At 34.5% G+C, this 25,110-nt stretch overlaps 1 protein-coding gene across 1 annotated transcript in view; it reads left to right on the forward strand.

Moving 5' to 3' along the window:
• SLC30A9 (solute carrier family 30 member 9) overlaps positions 1 to 25,110 on the forward strand; it is a 75,171-nt gene that overhangs the window by 40,603 nt on the left and 9,458 nt on the right. The window contains exons 9-17 of the mRNA XM_061191341.1: positions 283 to 385; positions 8,927 to 8,982; positions 11,317 to 11,452; positions 13,100 to 13,139; positions 14,302 to 14,373; positions 14,972 to 15,079; positions 17,360 to 17,525; positions 22,026 to 22,155; positions 24,050 to 24,163. Coding sequence (XP_061047324.1) covers positions 283 to 385; positions 8,927 to 8,982; positions 11,317 to 11,452; positions 13,100 to 13,139; positions 14,302 to 14,373; positions 14,972 to 15,079; positions 17,360 to 17,525; positions 22,026 to 22,155; positions 24,050 to 24,163 — 925 coding nt within the window. The remainder of the gene's footprint in view (positions 1 to 282; positions 386 to 8,926; positions 8,983 to 11,316; positions 11,453 to 13,099; positions 13,140 to 14,301; positions 14,374 to 14,971; positions 15,080 to 17,359; positions 17,526 to 22,025; positions 22,156 to 24,049; positions 24,164 to 25,110) is intronic.

Genomic DNA, 25,110 nt, shown 5'->3' on the forward strand with positions numbered 1-25,110 from the left:
AAACGTACTTAAGTAATTTGCTTGCATGTATCATGCCTCTTTCATTTAAATATTTAATGAAACCATAATCTGTGTTCTTCAAATTTGTACTCCTGTTGCCTAAAACATAGTAAATCTTAAAGGCTAGGGATTCTTTCTAATTTACTTTGAACAGAATCTAGTGTGTGTGTGTGTGTGTGTGTGTGTGTGTGTGTGTGTGTGTGTGTGTGTATAAATTAAGTAAGCTTTTGATGGGGATTTTTATTTAAACCTATGCTAAATTATTTTCTCTTTCTCTCCTAGCAATGGATTAAACTGTTTCTTCAAATTTCTTGCCTGGATTTATACGGGTTCAGCAAGTATGTTCTCAGAAGCTATACACTCTTTATCTGATACTTGTAATCAGGTAAGGGGTAAAAGTTTCTTTCTTATTAAAGTAATATTTTTTTTGAGGCTTTAGTCTAAAAGTTGACATATTTAAAAACGGAATGATTCCTATAGTTGGGTTGTAGAAGAAAATGAAAGTTGTTTTACTTTTGAATGATGATGTACATATAGATATGACATAGTATTTGAAAGCAGGTTGTTACTCTTTAAAAACTTTTAATAATCAAATATGAAGTGTAAGATTGTCAGTCACAGAGGCTATTGTAGAAGAGATTCTTATATTAGGTAGAAATGTGGTCTGTGAATATGAGTTCTTATAACTGTAAGAGCCGGTGGATTTAAGTGTTTGAATAAAGATATAAAGTAGTCACATGTGATTGATGAATTATAATGATTTTCACCTTAGACTAGTATTTTGATTTTGAATACTACAAATCTAAGCCTTTTTTAAGAACACAACATTTCTACTCGTATATCATTTCACATTTTAAAGAATGTGGCCTGTTTCGGAGAAAACCTTTTTAGTATTTATTTATTTATTTATACTCCTGTTATGTAAGAACAGATTTGGGAGAACTTACAATAAAAGACACAGGTATAATAAAAATATTTAAGGCAAAGTTAAAAATAATAATAAAATGGTAAGAAGCAGGGAGAGCAATCTTACTAAAATTAAACCTGAGAACTCATGTAACTCACTGTCAAATGGATTAAAACGTTTTATAAAAGTAAGGAAAGAATACAGACATTTGCTATTAGTACTAACAATCATTCTCTTGAATTAAATTTTTATACTCAGTAAATATTTAATAACTACTATTATATAATATTTTGCCTGTTGAGTGGGGGGAGAGGAGGGTGGGAGAGATATGACACACAGTACCTATTTTGTTGAAAGCTTATGTGAACGTAAGAAAATTAAAATGTGAAAATATTTGTACATTTGGCCAAGGAGATACGTACATATTAATTTTAGTATTAGTCGTTATTTAAAACATTGAAGACAATTTTTTTTTAATTAATTTATTTTATTTTTGGCTGCGTTGGGTCTTTGTTGCTGCCCATGGGCTTTCTCTAGTTGTGGAGAGCGGGGGCTACTCTTCGCTGCGGTGCACAGGCTTCTCATTTGCAGTGGCTTCTCTTTTGGCACTAGGTGCGCAGGCTTCAGTAGTTGTGGCAGACGGGCTTAGTTGCTCCGCGGCATGTGGGATCTTCCTGGACCAGGGCTTGTACCCGTGTCGCCTGCATTGGCAGGCGGATTCTTAACCACTGCGCCACCAGGGAAGCCCTGAAGACAATTTTTAAGTGTCTATACTCTGAAACACTATTTAGGGATTTAAAAGCATGTGGTAGAAAGCTATGTACTGATCTGGAATAATAACCATGATATGAGTAAAAAAATCAAGTTGCAAAACATTATGTACAGAACTTATGTTTCTAGCCATGATGGACTAATGGGGATTGGACTTAGTCTTTTGCTATAAACAGCTAAAAAACTAGACAAAATATATTAAACAGTATTTTCAAACATTGGACAATAGCAATGCAAGACCATGATCCCTGAGGAAGGGGAACAGGTGAATTGAACTCTGATTTCTCTGGTGTTTTGCTTGGAGGTGCATTTGGGATAGTGGAACAGGGTGGGAGACCCATCATTGAGTTGAGAAGGTAGAAATTAGGGTTAATGAGTCTGAAGTGGCTAGAAATTACAAGGCTACAGAAGTCTACATAGGGTTTTCCTTGAGTTGAATCTTTGCTGAGTGTTAGATTACACATGTGTAGGGTAAAGCTCCATGAGACCGGGCAAAGAACCAGCAGGGAGCGTTAAGCTGAGTAATTCCTCGAGTTCACAAAGGGCTTGGATTAATTAAGTTCTGACGTTCTGAGATAGAGAGTCCTGATTGATTACCCAGGCCAATAGAAGGCTCAGACCTTAGTAGTAGGGCTAAATTATCTTAGTTGTAAAGACTATTCTAGAACAGGGGTCCCCAACCTCTGGGCCGTGGACCAGTACCGATCCTCGGCCTGTTAGGAACCGGTCCACACAGCAGGAGGTGAGCAGCGAGCGAGCAAAGCTTCACCTGCCGCTCCCCATCGCTCGCATCACCGCCTGAACCATCTCCACCCCACCCTCTACCGCCCCATCCGTGGAAAAATTGTCTTCCATGAAACTGGTCCCTGGTGCCAAAAAGGTTGGCAACTGCTGTTCTAGAACCTTTCTAACAAAGCTCTAAAGGATCACACTGATTTACAAGTAACTTAATTACCTGTGAGAACAAAGCCCCACATGCTATTATAAGGAAGACAAAATCCAGACACACAGTATAACATTCACAATGTCAGCATCTAATAAAAAATTTATTAGACAACCATGAAGCAGAAAATCTGACTCAACCAGGAGAAAAATTCGTCAATAGAAAGACTCAATTGACATATGATAGAATTAGCAGAAAAGGATAAGTGGCTATTGTAACTACGTTCATGTATTGAAAAGAAAATATGAACATCATGAAAAGAGAAATGGAAATACGAAGAAGAACCAAATGGAACTTTTAGAGCTGAAAAATATATCTGATGTGAAAAATCCACTATATAGAATTAACAGCAGATTAGACGTCGTGGAAAAAATGATCAGTGAGTTCAAATATGTGACAGTAGAAAACATTCATACTAAAACTAGAGTGAAAAGAGACTAAAAAAGATGAAGGGAGCCTTAGACCTGTGGGACATTATCAAGAGAATTCTATCAAACATTTAAGGAAAAAATAATACCAGTAGTACACAGACTTTCAAATATACAGTAGAAGGAAACACTTTTCAACTCCTCTAGTAAGGCTAGCATAACCCTGATACCAAAAGCTTAAAGTTATTCCAAGAAAAAAAAATACAAACCAGTATCTCTCATGAACATAGATGCAAAAATCCTTAAGATATAATCAAATTGAATCTAGCAATACACAAAAATGATAATACATCATAATCAAGTGAGTATTATTCCAAGAAGCAAGGTTAGTTTAACATTCAAAATCAGTAGAAGGTTAATATACAAAAATCAGTTGCAGGGGCTTCCCTCGTGGCACAGTGGTTAAGAATCCGCCTGCCAATGCAGGAGACATGAGTCCCAGCCCTGGTCCGGGAAGAGCCCACATGCCACGGAGCAACTAAGCCCGTGCGCCACAACTACTGAGCCTGCACTCTAGAGCCCGCGAGCCACAGCTACTGAGGCCCGCTCGCCTAGAGCCTGTGCTCCGCAACAAGAGAAGCCACCACGATGAGAAGCCGGTGCACCGCAATGAAGAGTAGCCCCCGCTCGCTGCAACTAGAGAAAGCCGCGCACAGCAACAAAGACCCAACGCAGCCAAAAATAAATAAATAAATTTATTTTAAAAAAAAATCAATTGCATTTCTATCAGGAAACAAATGGAGAATGAAATTTTTAATAAATCCATTTACAATATTAAATACTTAGGAGTAAATTTAACAAAAAATGTGTAAGACTTTAATACTGAAATCTTAAAATGTAACTAGGGGAAATTAAAGATGACCTAAGGAAATGGAGAGAGATACCATGATCATGGATTTGATAACTGCGTTAATATGTCAAATTTTCCTAAATTAATCTATAGATTTCATATAATCCAGCAGATTCTTTTGTAGAAATTGACAAACTGATTAAATTCTAAAATTTATATGGAGGGACTTCCCTGGCGGTCCAGTGGTTAAGACTCCACTCTTCCACTGCAGAGGGTGTGGGTTTGATCCCTGGTTGGGGAACTAAAATCCTGCATGCCGCATGGCGTGGCCAAAAAAATAATAATAATAAAGAAATAAAATTTATATGGAAATGTAAAGAACCTGGAATATTCAAAGCAATCTAAAAAAAAAATGAAAGAAATTTGGAGGACTTTAAGACTTATTTCAGAGCACAGTAATTAAGACAGTTCAGTATTGGCACAAGGACTGACAGCCCAGTGGAACAGAATAGAGGGTCCAGCAACAGACCCTCAGTTACATAGTCAGTTGATTTTTGACAAAGGCACCAAAAGCAATTCAGTGAAGAAAAGAAACTCTTCAACAAACGGTATGAGAAAGATTGGATATCCACATGGATAAAAAAAACGAAGGACCTTGATTCCCACTCATGCCGTGTACAAATTTAAGGTGGGTCATAGACCCAGATGTACAAGCTAAAACTATGAAAATACTAGAAGGAAACGTAGGAGAATTATCTTCTAAGCCTTTGGGTAGGCAGAGGTTTCTTAAACAGAACACAGAAACAAAACCATAAAATAAAAAAATTTACAAATTAAACTTCATCAAAATTAAATACTCTTATTAAAGGACACTTTTTTTTTTTTGGCTGCATTGGGTCTTTGTTGGTGCACATGGGCTTCCTCTAGTTGCAGCGAGCAGGGACTACTTTTTGTTCCGATGCACGGGCTTCTCATTGCAGTGGCTTCTCTTGTTGCGGAGCACAGGCTCTAGGTGTGCAGGCTTCAGTAGTTGCAGCATGCAAGCTCAGTTGTTGCGGCACGCAGGCCCTAGAGCGCGTGGGCTTCAGTAGTTGCAGTGCATGGGCCCAGTAGTTGGGGCACATGGGCTCAGTAGTTGTCACTCGCGGGCTCTAGCGCACAGGCCCAGTAGTTGTGGCGCATGAGCTTAGTTGCTCCACGGCATGTGGGATCTTCCCGGACCAGGGATTGAACCTGTGTCCCCTGCATTGGCAGGTGGACTCTTATTTATTTATTTAATTAGTTTATTTATGGCTGTGTTGGGTCTTTGTTGCTGTGCACGGGCTTTCTTTAGTTGTGGCGAACGGGGGCTACTCTTCGTCGTAGTGCCAGGGCTTCTCATTGCCGTGGCTTCTCTTGTGGCGGAGCACGGGCTCTAAGCACATGGGCTTCAGTAGTTGTGGCACACGGGCTCAGTAGTTGTGGCTCACAGGCTCTAGAGTGCAGGCTCTAGTAGTTGTGGCGCGTGGGCTTAGTTGCTCCGCAGCATGTGGGATCTTCTCAGACCAGGGCTCGAACCCGTGTCCCCTGCATTGGCAGACGGATTTTTTTTTTTAAACATCTTTATTGGAGTATAATTGCTTTACAATGGTGTGTGAGTTTCTGCTTTATAACAAAGTGAATCAGTTATACATATACATATGTTCCCATATTTCTTCCCTCTTCTATCTCCCTCCCTCCCACCCTCCCTATCCCACCCCTCTAGGTGGTCACAAAGCACCAAGCTGATCTCCCTGTGCTATGTGGCTGCTTCCCACTAGCTATCTATTTTACATTTGGTAGTGTATATATGTCCATGCCACTCTCTCACCCTGTCACATCTTACCCCTCCCCCTCCCCATATCCTCAAGTCCATTCTCTAGTAGGTCTGTGTCTTTATTCCCGTCTTGCCACTAGGTTCTTCATGACCTTTTTTTTTTTTCCTTAGATTCCATATATATGTGTTAGCATACTGTATTTGTTTTTCTCTTTCTGACTTACTTCACTCTGTATGACAGACTCTAACTCCATCCACCTCACTACAAATACCTCCATTTCATTTCTTTTTATGGCTGAGTAATATTCCATTGTATATATGTGCCACATCTTCTTTATCCATTCATCCGATGATGGACACTTAGGTTGCTTCCATGTCCTGGCTATTGTAAACAGAGCTGCAATGAACATTTTGGTACATGACTCTTTTTGAATTATGGTTTTCTCAGGGTATATGGCAGACAGATTCTTAACCACTGTGCCACCAGGGAAGTCCCTGAAGGATACTTTTAAGGCAATAAATAAGCAAGCTGCTCATAGGGAGAAAATATTCACAAAGCATATAATCTGACAAAGGACTGGTATCCAGGATAAATAAAGAACTTGTATAACTCAATATTAAAAAGACAGTCCAATTTTTTTAAGAAGCTGAAGACTTGAAAAGGTACTTCACAATGATACCTGAATGTGGTTGATGGACACACAAAAAGGTGCTCAACACTATTAATCATCAGGAAATGTATATTGTAACCCCAACAAGACATCTCTATACATCCACTATTATGGCTAAAATTTAAGAGCCTGACAATCAAATATTGATGAAGATGTAAAGCACCCAGACTTTTTAGACATTGCTGGTGGAGTATAAAATGTTACAGCCACTCTTAAATTTGTCAGTTTCTTGTAAACATATGCCTACTGTTTGACTTAGCAATTCCACTCCTAAGTATTTACCCAAGAGTAATGGGAACAAATGTCCACATAGACTTGTATAAGAATGTTTCTAGCATCATAAAGGTGCTATAATGGGCAAAAAACTGGAATCAGCCCAAATGTCCATCAACAATGGGATAAACAAGTTGTTGTATAGTCATACAATAGAATATTATCTAGAAATAAAAAGAAATACTTATCCGTAAGTAGCATATATGCATCTCTAACAGTATGTTGAATAAAAGAAGGCAAATACAAAAGAGTAGTTACTGTGTGATTCCATTTATATTAAGTTCTAGAATAGAACTTCGGCTTTAATCTTTGGGGGAGAACAGTAATTAAGACAGTGCGGTACTGGCACAAGGACTGACAGACCAGTGGAACAGAATAGAGGGTCCAGCAACAGACCCCTTATTTTTATAAGAAGAACTAATAAATAATGGCCCATATTCAACTTATGAAACATTTGATATCTCACACTTCATTGCACAGCCAACCTGACTATTAAGTATTTTAAAAATAATTGAACACTCATTGACTATTATGTAAATATTATAAACACAGATACATATATATAGTGTGAATTGATAATGACTATTTCAGTTTTAATATACAGGTTTTAAAATGATATGTTCTTAATTTACTCTCATTCTCTTAGTTTAATTCACTGAAAAGCCATCATCTATGTTTTAGGTAGTTTTGACTCTCTTTTCCTTTGGAATCCAGTAGGAAAAAACTTGTAATATTCTGTGTATTTAGGATTGGATTTCCGATATCAAAACTTAAAAGTCAGTATATATTTGTTTTAGCCTTTTTTTTTTGGCCACGCCGCAAGGCATGTATCTTAGTTCTCCGACCAGGGATCGAACCCGCGCCCCCTGCATTGGAAGTGCGGAGTCTTAACCACTGGACCGCCAGGGAAGTCCCTGAATGGACTAGCCATTTGCAAGGTGGTATAATCCCCATATATTTTACAAGAGGGAATGTTTCTATAAATGCCCGGTAACCTACAGAGAAACTTCATCCATGAAGAATTTGGTAATCTTGAAGCCTTACCTATTTGATTATTTGATACCATACTGAAAAAATGCAAAAACCTCAGCTTAGTCGAAAAAAATCACATAGGATATTCACTCAGGCTTTGTATTTTTATTAAATAATTCTAATAAGGTAATCTTTTTCAGATTTCTAAATTTACATCAAATTAAGAGAAAGGATACTAAGTGCAAGCATAATATTGAGCGGTACCAGTGGATAACTCTTTTTAACAAAAGATACAATCAGAAAAACAAACAGAAATAAAAGAAAGGAAGAAAAGATGAAGGCAAGGGAGGAAGGAAGGAGAGAAAGGTAGTAACCCGGATTAAAGACTTGCATTTTTGTTATATTTACTTTAGACTTTTTTTCCCTAGAGAAATAAAATTTTAGTTATAACTAGTCTTTTTATTTCTTCCTTCCACACCCCAGATGGTCACTGCTATATATACATTGATGTGTATACTTCATGCGCATGGTTTTGCAGTTTTACTAGAAATGTAAATGTATCATGTCCATATACAGTTTGTACTCACTTTTACTGTCTTTGGGACTTCCCTGGCGGTCCAGTGTTTGAGACTTCGCCTTCCAATGCAGGTGGTGCGGGTTCGGTCTCTGGTCGGGAAACTAAGATCCCACATGCCTTGCAGCCAAAAAACCAAAACATAAAACAGAAGCAATAGTGTAACAAATTCAATAAAGACTTAAAAAAAAAATGGTCCACATCAAAAAAAACAAAACAAAAAACTTTCACTGTCTTTTATTTGTGCAGCTATACAAGTTATTCTTCCTGTAAAAAATCAGATATTACAGACCACCCTAAACCTACTTCTCTCCTCAGAGGTATAAACAGAGTTAAATGTGAGTTCTTTCACACCTTTTCCTGTGCTTTACATTATATGTCGTTTACAAAAACTACAAAACATAAGTTCTTTTGTATTGTACATACCGTTCCTAAACTTGCTTTTTTCCCGTCCACTGAATGGTATGTCTAGGAGCTTCCACCATGTCAGTACAGAGAGCTCTATCCCCTTTTACACTGTTGTAGAAGTAATATATGGTTTGGTTATACCATGATTTATTTTGCCACTCCCCACTGAAGGAGTTTTAGGTTGCTTTCACATTTTACGTCATTATTCAGTGTTGTTTTGAACCCCTTTCGGTTCATCTTTATTTCTCTATGGTAAGTACTGGAAGCAAGAATTGCTGGGCTATTGGACATACACATGTTAAGTACTTCTTTGTCATTGTCAGGTTGTGCCCTCCAGACTGGCTTATTATATTCCCTATCTTGCTAATGATTATTTTCCTTCTTTTCTCCATAGGCCTTACTAGCATTGGGCATCAGTAAGTCTGTTCAAACACCAGATCCTACTCATCCGTAAGGACGTTGTCTTTATTTTGTTTTCATTTGTTTTGTCAGCAAGTCGTTGAATTATAGAAATCTCTTGCAGTTTATAGACCTGCAGTTTTGTGTGAAAGATTTGGTCATTTCTTCTGCTGTTGTATCTAAAATGCAGGACTCAACCTCTGTGTCAAAGTAAATTCAAGATATAATTTGAAAATGGGGTTCAAATTATTTTTATGCTTTGTAACATAGGAAAGAGATCTTGTCCTCTTTGTATTTGATAGTTAATAACAAAGCACATGTTTTGATCTTAGAGTTCTGTTTTATTTGGTCAAAGGAGATATATATATTTCACATTTGGACTAATAGGCCACTCAATCTAAAATTTTAGTGATAATTTCTGTTAAATTCATGCTTAATGTATTTTAATCCCCCTGTTGTGATTTGGAAATAGGATTCTATTAATATTTCAAAATTACTTATTTGTAAAATGAGTATGCTCTTTAGGATACATTATTTTGAATTATATTAGTTATTTGATACAAAGACTTTTTTTCTGTTGCTTCTACTAACATAACCAGGTAAAATTTTTGAATTCCACATGTATTATTTTTTTTTAACAAGCTTCAGTAGTAGAATTTGAGCAGTCAGGTTTGCCTTAAGGCAAAAAAAAATACACTTTTATTTCCATAAAGGAATCTGTCTCTGTGCTTTATATAAATGCCTTTCTTTACTTGAAAGCCAGGCACTCCTGTTTTGTTATAAATAATAGCATATTATTGACTATCCTATAACTATCAGTAAGCTTGTACAGAGAACAGCTAGCTTTCTAGTCTGCTAATTACACATGATTATAGTATTTTACTATGTCAAGAAAAAAAATTTTTCCTGACCAGTTTTATATGCCAGAAATTTAAAAACAGGGTAAAATTTAAAAGTTTTAGGTTGTAAAGATTTCTTCTTGAGATATTTTCAACAGTCTACTTTAGTGCTGCCCAATAGAATTTTCTACAATAATAGAAATAGTTATTTATATCTGTTCAGTGTGATAGTCACTAGCTGCATGTGGCTGTTGAGCACTTGAAATGTGGCTAGTGTGACTGAAGAACTGTATTAAAATTTTATCTAGTTTTAATTAATTTAAATTTAAATAATCTTATGTAGCTAGCGACTTACATTGGACAGCGCAGATCTACATAGTTAAAAATTTTAATAAGAATCTCCAAATTCCTTGAAAACACATAAAATGAAAGTAATGCCATTTAATTTAGGTCTTAATTTACCTTAAATAAATAAATAAATATATCTCCTTTCTTACTTTGGGGGGGATCTTTAGAAGAATATAAATTGTTCTAAATCAAGCTGATAGAACACCATCACATCTATAAACTGATAATTTCCTATGGCAAGATTACATATTTGCAAAAAGAATTCAAAAAGCAATTTTAATTCAGAGCTCTTGTTTAAATTTGCATCTGCTAGAAGGGTGCCATAGAGTTTGGGTTTGGGAGTAAATTTCCCAGGCAATATTTTTATTAATGAATGATTCTTTTCCTCTTGTGGTATCCCATATTTTTAAATTTCTTATTACTCAGTATTTTTTTGGTACATACAGTAATACAGAATAATGCACACATTGACCAAAAGACTTTAAAAAAAACCTGAGATTTAACAAAAAAAATTACCATAAAAACACCCAGAAAACTGAAGCTCTTAGTCTTTTAATGACAGTAATTAGTGGCACTTCCCTGGCGGTCCAGTGGTTAAGACTCCGCACTTCCACTGCAAGGGGTGTGGGTTCGATCCCTGGTCCGGGAACTAAGGTCCCACATGCTGCTCCGTGCAGCCAAAAAAAAAAGATAGTAGTTAGTTACTGTGTGTTACACTATACAGAACCAGCAAAAAGTATCTAGCATCAAATTATAAGTAATATAAATTATAGGAAATATAAATTATAGAAGACAAATATTCAATTAGAAGCTGCATTACAAGGAAATATAAATGTTACCATCTTCATTAAACATCTGAATGCATTTAAAAAATAAATTTTACCTGTATTTGTGGTACATAAGAGTAAAGTTGCTCTAGTAAATCAAAGCAAATTATATGAAAGAGGGATTAGAAAATACCTGAATAAATCATATTCACTCTCTTTTTATATAGTTTCAAAGATCTTGCAGTTTTTTCCACTTTATATATTGATTTTCTGATTAGATTTGAGTTTGGCACTTACATTTTACTTAAATATAAAATCATAACATCATGATGTTGTAAGAAGTTTTTTTTTTTCCATTGACCTATTAAACATATTTTGAGAGGAAATCATTTGTATTTCTTGTAAACTATATTATCTTTTTTATTTTTCAGGTATGGATTTTCAAATATGCGCTATATTGCTTCACTAATCAGTGGTGTTGGTATTTTCATGATGGGTGCAGGATTATCTTGGTACCATGGAGTCATGGGATTGCTTAATCCTCAACCAATAGAATCTCTTCTATGGGTAATCTTCTCCCCTCCTCCCCTCTCAGTTTTGAAGTAATATGAAACAGTGATTAAGTACAGTAGAATGCCTTTGTCATATTGATGTTAAAGAATGGGACTAAATATACCTTCTTGACTGTAATATAGGGTTATGTGTCTGTAGTTGTGTTTTTTAGAATGTGACTGGACATGACCTCTAAATCCGTATGATTCAATGATGTTGAGCAAGAGTATCTCTGTAGGTACAGTTGTTAAACACTTCGTCCTTGGTTAAAATTTTGGGCAATTCTGTTAATTTCTGCTGTTACTTTTGAAAAGCAAAAAGACCTCTGTTCACTTTTAGTCCCAAGAATAAATGTCCTATCAGTAGTTAAAATAACCATTCCTTTGTAACAGTCATATGTTAGAATTTTATTTAAAGTTAAACCTTCTCCTTTCCCTCATTCTGGTAGGAAGCCTACATTGAGAGAATGGGAGTGTGGTTCCCTTCTGTATTTTTTCACTTAAGGGCTTCTCTTCTTCTCTCCTACTCCATAGGTTGCCTCTGGCAGCACTGAAGGTAGAGATAGGGGGCAGAAAGGTACTACTTTACTGGCACCAACGTCACTTTGCACTGGTTTCCACTGGCCTCTGTAGATACTTAAAGCTGTCTTCTTTTCCTCTCATGGGAACTTCTTGGAGATTACTCTGCTTGGCAGCTCTGATTGTAGCTCCCTTGACAAGTGCAAATTGGGCATGTGGCACCCCATCAGCTTCTGTATCTCACGGTGTAGTTCCAGACTATTTTTGCTGATGTTGCCAGTAAGATTCAGTGGAAAGAGCCTAGAATTGAGTTAGGAAAACCTGTATTCTAGTTCTTATTCCGATACCATTTCTATTTACTCAAGCAAACCACACAGCCTTGGAAGTCTCAGTTTCCTTAACAGAATTAGAAGAGTGTTGGACTGGGTTCGAAATTTTTAAACCTCTGTTTCAGGGAAGCCTAGGGTTCTGAAAAGGTAATATTGAAAATTCTACAGACGTTTGATTTGAATTTCATTTAAAATTTTTAAAAATTTGTGTTAATTCTTTCTATATATCTTGGATTAAAGCTATTCTTGGTATCTTTATCTAATTCAAGAGTGTCTGGGATTGTAAGGAAAGTGGTGTTATCTTCCTCCCCCAAATTGTTTACCTCTTATAACTGCTTATCTTTCTGAATGAGGGCTGAGGAAGGATTCTCTTGGTGCTGGGCAAACAAACAAAATCGAACGTTACTGGCTATGGTTGTGTATCTTACTGCATCTCGTATCCACAACCCTAGATTTCAAATGCTTGTGTTCATTTTGAAGTTCAAATTTTTTTTTTTTTACTAATTAAGTAATTCTTTTATATCATGAATTTAACTTTAGTCATGGTATAACATTCTATGCTGGGGGTTGTGTGTGTGTGTATTACTTTTTCAAGTATTAAAAAATGAGATGGCCATCAAATTTTTAACTTTTAATTGTTTCTTCTTATGAAGATACCATCTATTTCATTGTCCTCATTTGAACTGTTTCCCATCAAAATCCTTATCTGGCTAGAATTTGAATTTATGTTTCCATCTTAAACATTAAGTTTATGCATGAACTGTTGTAGTTCTTTAGTGAGATATCAACTTATGCTTTATTTTTGTATTTCCTAGGCATATTGTATTTTAGCAGGATCATTAGTATCTGAAGGAGGTATGTATTGTCACAGAATCTTTTTATTCTTAATTTAGTAATATATATTCAGCAGTCTATTTTTATAGATTGCTAAGTTCTCTTGATTAAAGAAAGCTGTGGAAATAGGAATATAAGTTTTATCTTCTTTGAGGGAAGAAATTTTTTGTATAATGTACTATGGTTGTTCCTATAGGATGGGACAAGTTTGGAAAAGCTTTTTATTTTGTTCTTGAGTATCATATCATTTGAAATGGAGTATAAAAACATAACTAACCATATACTGAGTTTTTTTTTTTTTTTGGAAAGTAAAAAACATTTTTATTTTTTTATACAGCAGGTTCTTATTAGTTATCTATTTTATACATATTAGTGTATATATGTCAATCCCAATCTCCCAATTCATCACACCACCACCCCACCCCCTGCTTCCCCGCCTTGGTGTCCATACGTTTGTTCTCTACATCTGTCTCTCTGTTTCTGCCTTGCAAACCTGTTCATCTGTACCATTTTTCTAGATTCCACATGTATGCCTTAATAAACAATATTTTTCTCTTTCTGACTTAACTTCACTCTGTATGACAGTCTCTAGGTCCATGGAGTATAAAAACATAACTAACTATATACTGAGTTTTTAAAAATCAGGTTTTAGTAACATTTATCAGGGAGGACTGTCTTTTTGCAGTACAAATATTTTAATGTTTCTGAAAGTTTCAGCTATAGCAGTATTATGACAGAGAAGTGCTAATATCATGTATGAAACTGCCTAATTCACTGCTGTACTCATAGTATGTTTACTTCTAAAACATTGTCATTTTCTATGCATCATCCTTTCATCTTTGGCAGTCTTGTAAAATGGTGATAGCACCACCTGCCTCAAAAGGTTGGGAGGATCAGTGTGATTATGCTTAGTGTGGAGCCTGCCAGCTAGTAGCTGTCTAATAAATTAAGACTGTTGTGGTGGTAATGATATTTAAATTATTGTGGTTTAGAAATATGGGATTCATTATATCATAATGATTAATTGGGGTCTTGATAATGACTGGTTTAATATAGAACTTTTCCTTATTGACAGCCCTTAGCATTAAAGTGTTGTGCCTATTTATTTATCTTTTGAGATTCCATCTTTAAAGTTTGGAGGCATGAAGTTTCTTCCTTGCTGATATGAATGCTTTTCTTTCAGCAACACTTCTTGTTGCTGTAAATGAGCTTCGTAGGAGCGCTCGGGCCAAAGGAATGTCACTTTACAAGTATGGTATGTATTTTAGAAACCTAGGTGTATTATTTCATCTTCTTTATTTCCTTAAAATTGCCTAGTGCTATTATTGCTTTGTTCCATATAGATGTGTACAAAATATATCTCAGTGTCTTCCCTATGTGGCTCTTACTTATATATCAGCTCTTTTAAAAAGAGAAATGTAGTGTAATTTGAACAGCAGTACTTTATATTTGGATTTAACTTATGTGAACTACAGTGTTTCTGTGTATGCTTACATAACTTGAGAAAGTAATTTGACTTTAAATATCAGTTATTGTTAACATTTAAACCAAGAAATTATATTTATATTGAACAGGGTTTTAAAAATCAGGATCTCATACATTTTTTAATCTTAATTTTTTTTTTTTTTTTGGCTGCACTGCACGGCTTGAGGCATCTCAGTTCCCTGACCGGGGATTGAACCCTAGTCACAGCAGTGAGAGCCTGTAATCCTAACCACTAGGCCACTAGGGAACTCCTTCTTAATTTTAATTTTAATTAAATTAAATTAATGGATACTTATTAAAATGTTATCTGATAGTATCAAATTAAGATTTCAAAAGTTTCTTTTCTTGTCTCTACCCCAATGATTAAGTAATGGAAAGTCGTGATCCTAGTACAAATGTTATATTATTGGAGGATACTGCAGCAGTGTTGGGAGTGACAATAGCAGCCACTTGTATGGGCCTTACTTCTATAACAGGTAAATATTTCTCAAATTACAGGTGCTTTATTTGTGCTACTAAAATAATTCTCTAATATGTGGGAATTTTCCTTTATATCATTGAATAATTTTAAACCAATAGATTGTTAAATGTGAATTTCATACTAACCATTTGTTTGTGTATGACAAATAAGATGGTAAAAGTGTTCAGATTTTTGAATTAGAAATTTCTCTTAGTTAGAAATAAAGAAGGCTGCTAATAGAGCGTTTCTGTAATGCTCTAAGCCTTTCTAGCTGTGACTTAATAAGTAGCACAACTACTCAGAGCTTTAAGTTCTTTACCTATAAAGATATTAATAATATTTGTCCTAGTGACCTTACAGGTTTAAGATAATATATGAGAGAGAACTTTAATAAACTCTGAAGTTCAAAATAAATATACATTGTAGCTCTTGTCTTTTTCTACTATTAGTACCAATAATAACTGCTGTTGCTTTCCTGTTTCCTTGATTCTTTAGTTGCTTCCATCCTCATTTTGGTAGCTAGATAAATGTTTTGAAGGCCAATACAGCACAGGAGGATAAGAAGACAAAAACCATTTTATTTTTATTTTCTAAAACAAAGAAACCATTTAGTATGAAAAGACTCAATTTCTGAGGTTGGAATTCTCTTGAAATGGTACTACCATTCTTACCTGTTTGTCCTAGCGTATTTTAAATAATTTTAGGTGATGAACTTCCACAGTTCTGCAGTATTTCTTAAAATAGCCTGAAATATGAATAGGTCTTTCTCATTTTGAATGTATATTTTAAGACTAAACCAGCATTCTCTGATGTGCACTGTGATCCAAAATATTTCTAATTGTTTTGATCGTTTTTCTGGTTGACCTTACCATTTTAGACATTTTTTTAGACCTAAATTATTACTTAGCAAAATTTTAGGCTTAAGGAAAGTGTGACTTGATAGGTAAGTTGACTTTTAATAGATTATTTATTTTACATAGTATTATAAACCAGTCAAATCAAACTTATAAAAAGTTTTGTTTCAAGAAAGTTTCACATTAATTTTTATTTAATTATTTAAATTGTCATTTAAATTAAATAACATGCCAAGAAATAAATAAAATATTTTCCAGCTAATAATTCTGTGATTTCTGTAGGATTATTAATAGACGTATATTTTAAAATAAAAATAATTAATTAAATTTGGATTTCTAAAGAGCAATATTTGATTTTGAACTCTATAATTACAAACTTCCTAGTGGATTATGTTTTACAAGTGGATATATTTTTACACTTTAGTAATACAAAATAAGTCATTCAGTTTTTAGTGTTATATTTTGACTAAATGTTAATAAAACTAATGTAAATTGAGATTTTTTTAGTAAAACAAATGTGTATTTTATCAAGCATTAAGAGAGTTAAATTTAATATTGACATTTGATCTTTGGAATAAAAAGAGTTTTCATTATAAAAGCCTTGTGTGTAAAATTTATTATAAAGATTTAAAGTATAATATTTATTTATGTCTGTTATATAAATCTTAACCTATGCATTCATAGATAATAAATCAACTCTTCTCATTGGTTCTGGAAGAGAATAAAGCCCTAATAACCTAAGGCAAACTTTAGAATCAGAATCATCTGGCAGGATTGGGAAGGCACAGAATGCTAGACCCACACCCACCCCCACCCCCAACCCCAGATTTCTGATGTAGAAGGTCTTGAGCGAGGCCCGAGAATTTGCATTACTGCCGTGTTCTTGAGTGATGCTGATGCTACTGGTCAAAGGACTGCACTTTGAGAACCACTGCTCTGAGGTAGCCATTAGAGGCAAGGAATTAACTTCCTTTTTTTTTTTTTTGAATCTAGAATAGTACTAGCTATGTATCATTCTTGGTTGAATGAGATAAGAGTGCCTCATATAATTTTTTGTATGGCTTAGTTCTTTCACAGAATCTTCGTAAGAATAAGACACAAAAATGGTTATTTCTTTTAGCTTTTGATTTTACAATTATTTTGTCAACTTGGGATAGGAAAAGTGCTACTGATATATCAAAAAGAAATAGACTCTTTATTGTATTATTAGTATGTCTCTAATTTGAAAATGCTCTGAACCCTCACCCATGTGACCAGGTGCAAGAAACAGATCATAAGTAATTAAACTGCATAGAATAGTAAAACTATTAGGAGAAAGTCATTAAAGAATTAGAAATGAATTTCCAGTCCCTTGATTTACTAATTCTGGTTCTTCGCTCACTAAAGCTCATTGACATAATAGAAGATGTTAATTTACTGACTTCTTTTGTGCTTTTATTTAGGCAATCCACTGTATGACAGCCTAGGTTCTTTGGGTGTGGGCACCTTATTAGGTGTGGTCTCAGCATTCCTCATCTACACTAACACAGAAGCACTCTTAGGGCGATCCATCCAACCAGAACAAGTACAACGGCTTACTGAACTCCTGGAGAACGACCCATCAGTAAGGTCAGCTTATTCCAGTGATGCTGTTAAGGTTTACAAAAACGTATTAAGAAATAGAAATGCTTGTTTTGTAAATACTTCCAGAAGAGGTTTTGAATTCCTAGCCTTTAGAACTTTTTAATCTTATTACTTTGCAGTATTGCAACCTTACAAGAAAGCAAGTGAAAGCATGTAAGAAACTCCCTAAGTTTCCTTTTAAATTCTGTATCTTTAATTTTTAGAATAAGAAACAGTTAGATGATGTAATGGGAACAGACGTTTGCAAAGTATTTGCCTCTTTAATGTGGAACCACTTATATGAAACCTTCATATTTATATTTGCCTTATATTTGTATTATAATTACAAATTGAATATATTAAACTTAAGATTTTTATTCATGGGGATATGATTACCAAATTGAATGTAATTTATACTTTTTTGAAAATGGACTTCTTGTTTTAGATTATATTAAATGTTTTTTCCATATAATCTTTGTCTTTAAATGATATAAAAATAAAGAATTGAAGACTTAGGAGATAATCAGAAGAGATGCAGAGTTCTAATAGGACTTTTTAGTGAACTTCAGCAGCAGCGTAGTTTCAGAATGAAGGGGAAGGAACAGTCCTTTAAAATCCTGCTTTTGGGGACTTCCCTGGCAGTCCAGTGGTTAAGACTTCACCCTGGTTGGGGAGCTAAGATCCCACATGCCTCGCGGCCAAAAAACCAAAACATAAAACAGAGCAGTATTGTAACAAATTCAATAAAGACATTAAAAATGGTCCACATCCAAAAAAAAAAAAAAATCCTGATTTTCTACTACTTACCTACATACGCATATATTAAACTTTAAAATAAGAATGTATTTTTCCTAATTAAAATCTTTAAGTTAAATCTTTTAAGAATGACCCTAGGACTTCCCTGGTGGCACAGTCGTTAAGAATCTGCCTGCCAATGCAGGGAACATGGGTTTGAGCCCTGGTCCAGGAAGAGCCCACATGCCGCGGAGCAGCTAAGCCCGTGAGCCACAACTACTGAGCCCACATGCCACAACTACTGAAGCCCATGCACCTAGAGCCCGTGCTCTGCAACAAGAGAAGCCACCGCAATGGGAAGCACGCACACTGCAACAAAGAGTAGCCCCCGCTCACCACAACTAGAGAAAGTCTGTGTGCAGCAAGGAAGACCCAACACAGCCAAAAATAAATAAATAAACTAATTAATTTAAAAAAAAAAAAAAAAAAAGAATGACCTCTATATCTTCGTCAGTAGAACAAATGAGTATGTGAGTAGTAGATTTATATTCTAAGCTCTATATGTTTACTCTTAAGAAGTAGTTACCTACCGGATCAAGATTAGAAGTTGAGCATTCTTAGAATCAGTATTAGGCTTAGTAACTTAATGTGAGATACTCCATATTAATATCCTTCCCTTGGGATGTCTTTGTCTGATTTTGTTATCAAGGTAATACTGACCTTATAGAATGAATTGGGAAATGTTTCCTCCTCTTCTGTTTCTTTAGAAGAGTTTATAAAGAATTGTTATTATTTCTTCTTTAAATGTTTGGTAGAATTCAGCAGTGATGCCATCTGGGCATGGGCTTTTGTGCGTGGTTAGTTTTTTGATTATTCATTCTATCTCTTGTTATTAGTTTATTCAGATTATCTATTTCTTCTTGTGTCAGTTTCAGTAGTTTGTGTCTTTCTAGAAATTTGTCCATTACTTCTAAGTTATCTAATTTGTTGGTGTACAGCTGTTCCTAGTATTCCTTTGTAATCCTTTTTATTCCTTTAGGTTTGGTAGTAATGTCTCCTCTTTCATTTCTGATTGTGGTAATTTGAGTGTTCTTTCTTTTTTCTCTTGGTCAGTCCAGCTAAAGATTTGTCAATTTTCTTGGTCTTTTCAGAGAACTAGCTTTTGGTTTAATTGATTTTCTTTGTTTTTCTCTTCTCTGTTTCATGAGTTCCTGCTCTAATCTGTATTATTTCCTTCCTTCTGCTTGCTTTAGGTTTAGTTTGCTCTTTTTCCAGTGTCTTAAGATGGTAGGTTAAGTTTTTTATTTGATATCCATCTTCTTTTTTAATACAGGCTTTTACATTTACAAATATCCTTCTAAGCCCTGCTTTCACTGCATCCTGTAAATTTTAGTATGTTGTGTCTTCATTTTCATTCACTTCAAAATATTTTTTAATTTCACTTTAGATTTCTTCTTTGGCCATTGGTTAATTAGGGGTGTGTTGTTTAATTTCCACATATTTGTGAGTTTCTCAAATGTCTTTGTTACTTCTTATTTCATTCCATTGTGGTTGCCGAACATTCTTTTTATTATTTCTGTCATTTTAAATTTACTGAGGTTTGTTTTATGGCCTAGCATATGATCTATCTTGGATAATGTTCCATGTGTACTTGAGAATAATGTATATTCTTCTGTGTCTTTTGTGTCTGTTAGATTTTATAGTGCTCACGTTTTCTAGTTCTTGTTGATCTTCTTGCCTAGTTGTTCTATCCATTATTGAAAGTAGGATGTTGAAGTCTCCTGCTGTTATTGTTGAATTGCCTATTTCTCCTTTCATTTCTGTCAGTTTTTGCTTCATGTATTTTGGTACCCATTTGCTAGGTATATGTGTGTTTATAATTTTGCATATATTGTTTATAATTAAAGTCTAAAAAAAGAACTGTAAATGGAAAGACTCACTGTGGCAAATTTGAAATTTTCTGGAATAGTGACGATCTGTAGATTAAATTGTTGGAAAAAATAAATGTTAGTATTCCAGAAAGTTCATACAGTTTTTTAATCAGTGTATCAGTTATCTATATTGCTCTGTGACAAATTACCCCAAAACTTCGTGATTTAAAACAACATTTATTACCTCACAGCCTCTGTGGGTCAGGAATCTGGGCACGGTTTACCTAGGTCTCTACCTTAGGGTTTCTTATAGACTGCAGTCAAGGTGTTGGCTGGGACTATAGTCATCTCCTGGGGAAGGATCAGCTTCTAAGCTTTCTCATGTAATTATCAACAGGATTTAGTTCCTTGCCATGTGGGACTGTCCAACATGGTAGCTTGCTTAATCAAAGTATGCAGATTGAGAAGACAATAGATATTGAGTGTGAACACGATAAAAGTCACAGGTTCGTCATCTAATCTTGGAAATGACATCTCATCATTTTGCCATGTTCTGTTGGTTAGGAGCAAATCGCTAAGTCTAGCCCGCAGTTGAAGGAGAGAGGGTTGCACAAGGGCCTGAACACAGAAGGGGGTTGGGGGGGGATCATTGGGAACCATGATAGAAGCTGCCTATCACAGTTTTCTGTCTGCAGTTAGTTATGTGTAAGAACATAAGGAAGAAGTATATCAGAACATTTTTATTAAGTGCTAATTGTTAGTCAAATAATGAGTATTTAAAATCTTTTGTTAAGACTGAGTTAGATATGCTTTTTTTTAAATGAGTAAGTTATATAACCTCTTACCAATCTGAACAAGTTCTATTTCAATCTGGGCATACATAACTTTATAAATATAAAATCATTAATTCTTATTTTCATCCATACTTCTTTATTCATATAGATAAAGAATTTTAGACTCAGTATTTAGTAACTTGCTTAAGATCTCTCAGAAATTAGAGTCAGATGTTTTAAGAGTACTTGGAGTCTCACTTAGGCTTGTTTTCCTGGTAGGATATCTCTATGTCCTCAGAATTCAGAGTGTTTTTAATTTTCTTATGTATCCTCTAAAGAAAAGATACTATAATGGTTACTCTAGAAAGAAAGGAATTTCTCAGTACTTTTCTGGAGAAAATTGATCCCTGAGGATTAGGGCAGGAGGTATTGAAAAGCAATTATGCTTGAGCATCTGCTTCCTTTTCTGGAAGGCAGAATGGTATAATGGAAAGACCACTAGGTTTGGGTATCTAAAGATCTGGGGGTGAGTCCTGGCTCTCCTGTTGCCTAGATGAGTTACCTTAGGCAGGTCACTTATGCCCCTCTGGGACTGTTTTATCTGTAAAGTGAAGATGCCATCTTAATCTACTTCATGAATGTCATTGATTAAATGCCTGCTGTGTAATTGGTAGCATATTAAACATTTTATATATGTTGGTGCATTATTCCCCACATCAGTCCCATTAGGTAGGTATTATTAACCTCATGCTAATGGAGTACTTCACAGAGTTGTATGAAGACTTTTAAAGAAGCTATTGAAAAGAAAAAAGGATTATAAGATAAAATGACAACATTGTAGAAAAGCAATTTAGAGTTGATTTTTTAATCCACAAACTATGTAGTTCATATATATACAAATTACCATAAAATAGTATTTATTGTTTACACCTTCGTATGGCATTATGCAAAAAGAGCTAAATGGACATTTGTTTGGAAAATGATAGGTGGTGCTTAATGGCGAACACTCTGAAAGCCATCTTAGTCCATTTTTCATCACTGGTAGTAAAAAACAAGAATTCTAGACTTTTTGCCATTAAAATGTATGTCTGTGTATATAAATTTGTGTGTATTGTTATTGGTTGCAGGGCAATTCATGACGTTAAAGCCACAGATCTAGGATTAGGGAAAGTAAGATTTAAGGCAGAAGTAGATTTTGATGGACGAGTTGTTACGAGATCATATTTGGAAAAACAAGATTTTGACCAAATGCTACAAGTAAGTTAAAGTATTTATTGATTTCTTCTTATATAGCCAAGGGTTATAAAAATTACTTCCTAAGTAAATAAAATAAAACTTTTTCTTTTATAAGTCTTAAAGTCACTTCAGGTTTCAACTGGTTCAGAGGAGACAGTAGAAGAGGTAACTTATTATTAAAGTGCTTGTTGTGTGCCACGCGTTTTATATATGTTACTTTATTTACTGTCAACAACCTGTGAGGTAAAGAAATAATATTTTCATTTTTATATATAGACAAATTCAGACACAGAAAGATTAAGTAACTTGCCTAAAATTGCAGAGCCATCATATGGAATCAGATGTGAATTCAGATCTCTGTGACTCCAGAATCCATGCTTTTTTTATTAAGAGTACTTTAAAAGAAAATTTATACAGGATAATATAATGAACAGAGCAGAGGCTACCACTTGCCTTTGTCGAATATTAACATTTTACTGTACTGTACTTGCTTAAGATCTTAAAAAAAGAAAGAAATCATTACAAAAATATTACAGCCCTTGTTTCTCCTTCTAGATCCCATTATCTTTCCTCCATCCCCAGAACTCACAATTATCTTGAATTTAGTACCTGTCATTTCCATTCAGTTTTTTATACTTTTCAACATATTTTTCTTAGCGTAATATTTAACAACATTTTAGATGTTTAAAAATTGGTATAAATTGTATCATATCATATGGTTTCCTCTATAATTTGCTAAACATCATGTTTTTGAGATTCCTCCTCCGTGTTAATATATATACCTCTAGTTAATTTACTTGCTATTTAATAGTCTATCTTACTAATACGCTGCAGTTTGCTTATCCAGTCCCCACTTCACGGACAATTATATTGTTTCAAGTATTAAACTATTGGAAACAGTGCCACAGTGGCATTCTTATACATGTTTCCTTGTTTGCATGTGCAAGAATTTCTTGAGGGCATTACATAGCTAGATTTAAACTATAGGTGGGCCATTGAATGAACATGTCTTCTACTTCCTTAGATATTGGCAAATTGTTCTCCAAAGTGTGTCAATTTAACTTCCACAATCAATGTATCAAAGTTTCTATTGCTTCACATTTTCGCTAGATTGTATTGACAGAGTTTTGAAATTTTTATCATTATGATAGATATGAAATAGTATCCTGTTGATTTAATTTATATTTCCCTGGTAGTAGTGAGGTTAATAAACATAGAAATTTATTGACCATTGGGATTTCCTGTACTTGCTTCTTTGTTCGTTTAATTTCTGTTATTCTGACAGATTTGTATATGTTTTATTTTTAATATGCTGGATACTAATCCTTCCTCAGTTGTGTATATGCAGATAACTTTCTAGTTTATAATTTATCATTCCACTTTGTTGTTGTACAGAAGACTTAATGTAGTTTTTAATTTTATGTCAAATTTGTAATCTTTTTCTCTATGCTTTTTATTATCTTTCTTGAGAAACCCTTCTGTAGCCCATTATCATAAAAATATTCTGTTTTTATTCTAAAAATTTTAAGGTTTTTTTTTTTTTTTTTTTTTTTTTTAAGGTTTGTTTTTTACCCTTAGGTTTTCAATCCACTTAGAAATTACTTGTTTAATGGTCTGAGGTAGGGATTTAGTATTTTTTTCCTATAAAAAAATAATTTCCCCAGCACTATTTATTGATTAGTCTGTTCTTTTCCCACTGATTTTGCAGTGCTACCTCTGATCTATCATTGTACTCAATTTTTTCTCAAATTGAGGTTTTTTTTGAAATATGTAGTCCATTGCCTATGGCTTGAAAGTGTTTCATTTTTCATTAAACTTAACGGTGTTGGTTATAATTTTTAAAAGAAATTATCAATGTACCACTATGACTTTTTTAAGAATCTGTTTTATTTTTCTGCTATCGTTTTCTTTATAGGAAATTCAAGAAGTGAAGACTCCTGAAGAACTAGAGACCTTTATGCTTAAACATGGAGAAAATATTATTGATACTTTAGGAGCTGAAGTAGATAGACTTGAGAAGGAACTGAAAGTAAGATATATTCATAATAATAATATAATACAGTGTCAGCTACTTTTTGAGTACTTATCTATGTCAGGCACTATGCTAATTGCATCACTTGTATACTTTTATTTTCTCAGTAACCCCATGATGTATCAGTAGTTATGGGCGAGAAAATGATTGGGTTAGAGAAGTTGGATGATATACTCAAGGTAGTATAGGACTGGGGATTTGAACCTTTGCTGTTCAATTTCAAATTCCATACTTTTTAAAAAAAATTTATTATTATTTATTTATTATTTATTTTTGGCTGTGTTGGGTCTTAGTTTCTGTGCGAGGGCTTTCTCTAGTTGCGGCAAGAGGGGGCCACTCTTCATCGCGATGCGTGGGCCTCTCACTGTCGCGGCCTCTCTTGTTGCGGAGCACAGGCTCCAGACGCGCAGGCTCAGTAGTTGTGGCTCACGGGCCTAGTTGCTCCACGGCATGTGGGATCTTCCCAGACCAGGGCTCGAACCCGTGTCCCCTGCATTGGCAGGCAGATTCTCAACCACTGCGCCACAGGGAAGCCCTCAAATTCCATACTTTTAACCACTATTCTATACTGCTTGCTTAGTTTCTAAAATAATCAATGGTTTTTTTCTTGTTTGTTTGTCTTTAAATAAGAAGTGTTTCTAACATTTCTAGAGAAAAGTAAAAGGGAAACTTTAGACTCTGTTCTAAAGTTAAAAAAAGAGTGTGACCTTAAACATATACATACATACTGCTTTAGCCTGTCTGACATTATTTTATATTTTCTGTTTGTTTCTGTTCAGTTGGAGATCATTACAACCTGTTGGTTTTTTACTGAAATATTACCTAACCAGACTGCCTTTAAAAAATTCTCAGTGCTCTCAAATTGTCATTTATTGACATTTGAATTCTAATTGTTTGCAATGAAGAAAACTTGTAAATGATCTTCAACGTTTATAACTTGTTGA

The sequence above is a fragment of the Eubalaena glacialis genome, chromosome 5 (genome assembly GCF_028564815.1).
Source record: "Eubalaena glacialis isolate mEubGla1 chromosome 5, mEubGla1.1.hap2.+ XY, whole genome shotgun sequence".
Classification (NCBI taxonomy): domain Eukaryota; kingdom Metazoa; phylum Chordata; class Mammalia; order Artiodactyla; family Balaenidae; genus Eubalaena; species Eubalaena glacialis.